Source organism: Wolffia australiana, chromosome 8, assembly GCF_029677425.1.
Source record: "Wolffia australiana isolate 7733 chromosome 8, ASM2967742v1".
Taxonomy (NCBI): Eukaryota; Viridiplantae; Streptophyta; class Magnoliopsida; order Alismatales; family Araceae; genus Wolffia; species Wolffia australiana.
In genome coordinates, this window is record NC_135842.1 from 6,981,629 (window position 1) to 6,989,780 (window position 8,152).

General features: G+C 38.8%; 1 protein-coding gene across 1 annotated transcript; it reads left to right on the forward strand.

Annotated features, from left to right (window-relative positions):
- Positions 1 to 1,805: 1,805 nt before the first annotated feature.
- On the forward strand, positions 1,806 to 6,640 carry LOC144706536 (U3 ribonucleoprotein (Utp) family protein). The gene is made up of 11 exons (XM_078579536.1): positions 1,806 to 2,182; positions 2,261 to 2,357; positions 2,862 to 3,310; positions 3,414 to 3,635; positions 3,711 to 4,034; positions 5,039 to 5,314; positions 5,407 to 5,466; positions 5,560 to 5,616; positions 5,707 to 6,066; positions 6,137 to 6,268; positions 6,349 to 6,640. The coding sequence occupies exons 1-11, from the start codon at positions 1,841 to 1,843 to the stop codon at positions 6,499 to 6,501; spliced, it is 2,472 nt and encodes an 823-aa protein (XP_078435662.1). The 5' UTR covers positions 1,806 to 1,840; the 3' UTR covers positions 6,502 to 6,640.
- Positions 6,641 to 8,152: the final 1,512 nt, after the last annotated feature.

Here is an 8,152-nt window from a genome sequence, read left to right on the forward strand (position 1 = left end):
TGGTTAAGATGGGATCATCCAACCTCGATATAAGAGGAGATCGTCTCAAGGAAGACGATGCAGAAAAATCCCAGGCTAGGGTAATGAGGATATTGGAGAAGGTGCTCCCCAATGGTCTCTGTTACACATCAGTACTAATCAAATGACGGATTAGGGCTTGATGACAAAGCATAGCCTAAGTCGTTTGAGAGTCTCGCCTGGATAATAGATTATACATATTCGATAACCAATGATGGTAAAGGTTTCATGAAAAAGTTCAAACACTACTCAGTGTCTTCTATAGCAGGAGGTGTTGCTTGGCACCTCATAGACTAGAAACTTAACCTATTGATTGGGTTAAATTGATCATTAGTTAATTAATCTATATGCTGATATAGTTAATTAATAAGTTTGATCAATAAATGTTATTGGCCCATTAAAGTTATTAACTAGAACGATACATGGGCCAAGAGGGTCGCACGCATAAGGTCATAAGGGCCTTGGTGGATATATTTTACTTTATAGGTCTTTGAGAAAAAACTTAAACAAAATATAAATTGGGAAGGGGCACTCATTTCAAGCACCAAGCCAGCCAAATTTGAGAGCCCCCCCTTTCTCCACTCAACCAAGGAGAGTGTCTTCATGGTGAGAAGAGTTTAAGAAGATAGGTGGAGATCGAAGTGCCAAGCGATCACGTGGATACTTCTAGAGGTGGACATGTGGACAACTTCAGAACAATCTTAGATCAGCAAAGTCAAGGACGGAACCTGTTTCCAACATGATACATTTGATGTATATTTTAAAGACTGATTACGGATCAAGCAACACACTTTCACATCCATGGAATCATGTTTTCCATGGATCAACCAATGCATAAAACCCAACACTTTAATCATGTATGCATTATTTTTCATTCATTGTGTACATGATATCCAATATCTTCAAATGTTATACGATATTGTTCATCCAAACATATCCATAAAACAGCCCGCCACTTACCCCCTACTATCCATTCCAAGTTTAGGGTCAAAATATCCCAAAGCATACAGTCTACTAGATGTAGTTCAACTAGCAAAGAGTCTTGGAACAACTGGAGTCAAAAGCACACACACTGGGACAGTCCACAGAGTAGACATAGTTGTTCTATTCTGTTCGTTTGAAATGAACAAAAAAATCGCATAAAAGAATCGCACAGGGCCTTATTCTTTGTTCTGTTTTTTTAAAACGAACACAATTCGCACAAAACTAAAACAAAATTCGCACAAAGCGAACAAAAGAATCAGACACAGGTGTGTGCGATGTTCTATTCAAATTCGTTTTTGTACTGATCGAAAAACCGAACAGAACGAACAAATCGGACAAATTCACACAAAAATAACAGAATGACCACGTATATCACATACAGAGACGTCGGCGGGTGTGGATATGGGTCCAGATGTCAGACAATATGGTTTCCACAAATGTAATATGGTATCAAACATAGGATACATCATATATCCGATATCAGCATCGGGACGGGCCAATCGTAACGTCACTCGAGCTGCGGATATTGCCCGGTTCGGATGTCGGTATCGGTCCTGATGCCCATGTCAGATATTACTTTCCACAAATGTTATCTGACATCAGATATTAGATAAAGAATATCTCGTCACCGTGCTTACCGATATCCGACACTGATATCCGATTTTGGAATCGGGACGGGCCAACCCTACCATCTCTCAAATTGAGCTCGTTGACCAGCTTGGATGACGTTGACCAAATTGGATGACGTTGACGTCTCTGTAATGTCTCATCATTTTTTTGTTGATAAATAATGCTCTTTTAGGGCTTGTTCTTCGACTCTTCTCTTCTTGCGGTCGCCATGGCGGAGGGCGCGAAGAGCAATCGCCATGCCGGCAGGAAGAGGAAGCCAGAGAAGATCAACGGGCAAGCCATCGAATCCAAGGAGAAATCGAAGAACAATCGGAAGAAGCCGCGAAAGAACGACAATAGAAGGAAAACCGGGCCCCGACTTCCCTCTTCCCTGCGCAAGGATCCCTCTTTTGCAATCCCAGATAGGCGTGGCAGCGACGAAGATTCTGATGTTGAGGAGAATGGAGACGTGTACGAGTACGAGGAGGGCGTCCCCGAGGAGGAGAAAGGCAGAAACCGGCGCTTCGACCCCGTGGACGATGTGGAGTACGAGCTCCCTGAAGACTTTGAGGTTTTAATTGATTATAATTTTGTGGGTATTGAAAGATTCGGCATGTTGTAGCTTTGGAAATTAAAATTCGGTTTGCAGGATGAAGAATTGCCTTCTGACAATGACGAAGAGGATGAAGGCGCCCATCTGAGGATGCTTGAAGGGATCACTGGCATGCCTGCCGATGCCTTCGAAGGTTGTTCTCTTCCTCCTAAATTCAGTATCGTCTCTTGGTATCCGGTATCAAAAGTATTTTTTTTTCAATAACTGATTCCTGAAAATCAGTGAATGATACTGATAACGCCATTAAAGATTGATGTCGGTCATCAATATCCTCATGGATGGTGGGGGTCGATGAAAATGATCAATGGATATTGCTATCGACAATGATCAATGAAAATGAGAGAAAAGCTAACCTGAATTGTAAACAACTGTAGATATAATTGTATCGTTGTCAGATTTTGATACTGATATCCAATTAATTGTATCTATCATAGTTATCTACATCCATTTTCATTGTGGATACCGATATTATGTGCAGATTTCTTATTTAATTAAATCCCTTATCAGTATCAGATAGCGTTATATCCAGACATCGTTAGTACCGAAAACTGTATTCAATACTGTAATCAAGATGGCCTAACCTTATCCTCTGGTGATTCAATTGTTCATTTACTGGGTGAGACAATTCACTTTTCAGGAAATCAAAAGGTGGAACCTGTTTTCGCTGACTCTCACAGCGCGTTTGGCGGTGAAAGGCCGATCAGCATTCAGGATTTGCTTGATCCTCTCCATGGAAAGCCTGGATTCAGTAAGCTGAGAAAGAGGTTGCAGGATCTGGAGAAGAAACCGATGACAGTGCAAGCTCCACTCCCAAAAGTCCAGAGAGAGAAGTTAGAGAGAGAGGTGGCATATGAACACTCGAAGAAGGAGATGACCAAGTGGGAGCCTCTGGTGAAGAAGAACAGGGAGGCCCCTACCATTTATTTCGATGAAGATGTTGACATTGGGTACTCTACTGTGGGGGCCATTGCTTCTGAGTTTAAACCTAGGTCAGAGTTTGAGATGAAAATGGCGGAATTGGTTCAGAACCCAGAGATAGCTGAAGCTCATAGGAAGGATGGTGATAAAATTTTAACTTTAAACAAGGTGAACTAAAGTGTCATTCGTTCATGGGATTATGTGTCTTTTGCATTTGAAAGTTTTCGCTTTTTTTCCCGGAAATGCCCATTATGGTGGTTACTTTGGACAGATATCGATCGAGGATATGAAAAGTGTCCACAATTACAGAGCGAAAATGAAGAGTCTTCTTTTCCGGCATGAGTTGAAGGCTAAGCGAATCAAGAAAATAAAGTCCAAGACTTATCATCGCATGTTGAAGAAGGATAAACTCAAAGGAGGAGCAGCCGAAGGTCTGATGAATCCGGATGTTGCCAAAGAAGAAGCTATGAAGCGAGAATTCAAAAGGGCTGAGGTAATTAAACAGTATTGTTATTAATGTAATTTTACAGTTATATATGATCTCTTGTATCCTTGTTATCAATTGCAGGAACGAATGACCCTCAAGCACAAGAACAGCTCTAAATGGGCCAAGCGCATTCTGAAACGGGGATTGAATGCTCAAGATGACGGCACTAAAGCAGCATTAACTGAACAGCTTCATCAACATTCTCTCTTGACACGCAAAATAGAATCTATGAAGGATGGAAGTAGCAGCGACGACAGCAGTGACGAAGACGACGATGAACTCTCTGACACCTCCTTAACTGGTGGGACCTCCAAGCTTCTTGACAAAGCAAAAGAGAAGACTCTCAAAGTTATGGAGGAAGAGGATGAGATTCCTAAATCAGGGCTTCTTTCTTTGCCATTCATGGTAAATATTTTTAGTTTCTTTTCTTCGTTGAACTTTTTCTCTCATATTCAACTATGCCCTAAGTACGACGACCAGGACACAGATGACTTGGAATATAGAGTTGGCCCCTGAATAGTTTGTATTTTCTCATCCTGGCCATCCGTTCATTTCCTCTTGTGTTTTTTTTTCACTAGACCTTCCTGGCCAGGGTTTTAATCATTTAATTGCAGAGATGTTTTAATTAAAATAATGGCTTTCTAGGGGGCACTTCGTTTCTTATTCTTGATGCCTTAGACTCTGGTGTTAGTACTTGAATGATACTTTTCTGTAAATTGAAATATTTTTGTCATGGACGTCCATTTAGTCACCTCCTAATTTAATACCTGGACCTTCGTAACTGAGGTTTTCAAAGTTTAATTAAAGCGATATTTTAATTGCAATAATAACATCTTAGGTAGTACTTCTGCTTTTTGTTCTTCATGGCACAAGGTTTCAATATGTACCTTTGATTCTGAGTAGCCTTTGAAAATACAATTCTGCAAAATGTGCATTTCCTTGTCCTGTGTATTCACCTATCGATAATTTTCTTTCCACACCTTCCTGTTCAAGGGTTTTTAACGATGTAATCATGAAATATTTAAATTGCGATCAAGAGGTATTTGTAAACTTGTATTTCTCTCTAGTATCCATTTATTCACATTGAGAACTTCCTCATTGAATTAAAAACTATAAAAACTTCCTGACCTGGGACTTTAACTGTTTAATGAAAGAGATGTTTTATAATAACATTTAAGGGGAAAATTTTCGCTCTCAAGCTTTATGGCATGAGGTTTCAACTGATGCCTTAGACTTGGGAGTTAGTCCTTCGATGATTCAGAATTCAAAATTCATTCGTCTTGAAATAATTTTTAATTGGACTTTCCTTTCCTCGATTCTAACCATTTAATCAAAGACTTGTTTTAATTGCAATAATAACAATGGAGAGGCAAACGAATAACGAGCTTCCTTGAATTAAACTTACGCAGGTCAGAGGGCTGAAAAAGAAAAATGAGGCACTCCTGGAGGAAGGACGGGCTGCTTTGGAAGAATATAATTCATCATTAAAGGCTCTTAATGACGACAAAGACACAGAATCTCCAAAAGATTCAGCCCCAAGTGGCAGAAGAGTCTTTGGATCATCAAAAACCCAGTCCCAGAACGAAGACAATGAGATTGACTCCGAGGCTGACTATGAAGCTAAAACAGTCGATAAGCCTCTTGAAGAAAAGCCCAGAGCCATACAACAAGGAGGTGCATTTAAGGTAAGTAGATTAAGAGGAAATATTTCATTTCTTTTTAATCCCATCCTAGAAAAAAATATAAATTCCATTTTATTTGGATGGTTGAATCCCAGCACATCGAAGATATAGCCAAATACGATGCATCAATTTTCGACATCAATTTCTTTGGGAAGGTAATTTTAGTTGCCAACATCATCGATGAATCATGCTTCATTAATTTTTATCCTTTGTCGATGAAAAATGATAATATTTGCCTTTTGGTGAAGGACCAAAACCCAGTTGATGTCACCATAAACCCTTCATCTTCCCAGAAGGATACCAAGGTAAATTATTGATTATTCTCATCTCGCCTAGAACATTGACCCAAATAGATTGACTCTTGGCGTTGACTTAATGCTCTCCCCTCGAAATAGGTTGACTTTCATGACAGTGATGTTGACTCAGAGGAGGAGATGGTCGACGGGTTTCTCTCTGCTGGAGCCAAAACAAGAGGCACTCGATCTACTGTGGACTGTGCCTTTGATTCAAAAGATGTGGAAGGAGAATTCGAGAAAGAGAAATTAGAATTGTTAACCGAGGAGGTTCCTGAACCAGAAAAGCCGGTTCAACTGCCCGGTTGGGGTGACTGGACCGGATTTCAGAAGAAAAAAGGGTTGCCCAAGTGGATGCTGAAGGAACATGATGAGGCGAAGAGAAAGCGAGAAGAAGTCCTCAAGAAGAGGAAAGACGCCCATCTCAAGCATGTCATTATATCAGAGAAAATCGATAAGAAGGTTACTTTTCTCTTCAATCAATTTTACTGGAACTTAATTCTAGATTAATTTTAAAATTTTTATTTGGCAGGCGGAGAGGCTCCACACAAAGGCACTGCCCTTCCCTTTTACATCCAAGGAGGTCTTTGAGAAGAGTATAAGAATGCCCATTGGTCCAGAATTCAACCCGGCCGTCTCTCATAGTGCCCTTAATCGCCCTGCCGTGAGAAATTTATTTTTTATCCTTCAATGAAAAAAAGTTTAAAGAAAAAAACCTGAATGTTTGTTTTCTTCGTTTGGCAGGTGATTAAGAAACCGGGCGTAATCATAAAGCCTATTCAGTACGAGGAAGTGAACGTTGGTGAAAATTCATCACAGCCAAGCGAGCCTTCAAAAACAAAACAGAAGAGAGGCAAGTCGCAGGGGAAGTCCCTACGCAAGGGTAAGAATTCTTAGTTGCATAGTTGAAATTAGTTAAGTTTCTTGGCCTATGTTCTTGGGCACTGCAGTTTTGTATGTATAGGAATTTAGTCACCACTATGTTATCCATTTTTGACTGATAAATTAAAAGCCTGTTCGTCATCATCAATTAAAACGGTTTTTGTAGGGAATGCCAAGTCACTTAGTTCTTAATTTTCCTACAAATCACTTAGTTTGAACAACCATCAACTTGACTTGGCATTTTAATTTTTTAATATTTTTGGGAGGACTTTGAAAAGGAACAATAAACATAAGAATTCATGCAAAAAATAGTCCACTAAAAAGATTATGGGATTGGAAATTTGCAATATATTGGGGTCGTTTGAAAAGAAACAAAAACACGAGAATTCATGCAGAAAAATGGTCCATGAAAGATATTATTTATTGATAGCTGTTCAATAACGTTTGGGACTCGGGAGGAAAAAAATATAGATAAAATTTCTTGCAGAAAATAATCTGTTAAACCTTATAAAAATGATCAGTAATTTATTGGGCACTTTGTAGAAGATTAATAAACCTGAGTATTCAGGCAGAAAATAGTCTATTAAAAATATTAAATCATGCAAGCTTTTCAATAATTTCTGGAGCCTTCAGAGGAGAAAAGTAGGCATTATGGCATGAAACATATGGCATGAAAAATATGCCACATATTTTTTGGGGGTCTTTTTGATGACCAAAAACACAATATTTCATGAAGAAAATGATTTGTTCAAAAACATCTTGGCATGGTAAATACTGAATAAAATTTAGATACCTTTGGGTTATCGTTGAGACAATAGTTTCATGTAAGAAAAAAACTTCATTTAAAAAAATGGCAAAAGAAATATTCTATAAATTCTGGGGACTTCGGAGAACCATAAAGATACCAGTTTATACAGAAAAAACCCATTTAAAAACACTATTACATGAGATATATTCAATCATATCATTTTGTAGTTCTTAGACATAGAAAACGAGGACGTCTGACATTTTTAGAAAATTTTGGATCTTCACAATATATTGAAAAAAGTAAGTTGTTTCCAAGAAGAACTGAAGGGCATGCATCAACTGCTGATGTTAATACCTATTGTACGAGCTGTTGTAAATAGAAGCATCTAGAAGGAGGTCCATATATGTTGAACCATTTGGAAGGATAAAGTTATAGATGTTATGATTCATTATATTAAAGATGACTAGTTAAAGAGGGTCTGTGAGCAGCAGAACCGAAGTTTTTTCTGTTGCAGTCCTCTTGTAACTCTCCCTTGTGCTCACTCCACACAGGTGAAGTTGTTATATATTATATGGCTAAAGTATGACCTGGGGGGGGATAGTAAGGTTGTTTAAATTTTAATCACTTTAATCTAGTTAAAGATGTGATATATTGGGTCTACCAATCTAGGGAATGAGATATATGATAGGGTAGACTCAGTTTTTTACAACCTAGGCTAGTCTTTAATGCTTTTTGGGGGTATCCAGCCAGAGGTGACAATGATCCCTAGCCAATTTTATGTGAATTACCCACGAGAAAAATACTTGGAAATAAGGCATAACTAGAATATCGAGAGAAAAAAAATGTTGGTGAAGCTATGTCATCCTCGTCACCCAAAGTCTTCCACAGAATGACGATGCTTGAGTTTCTTCAACTTGG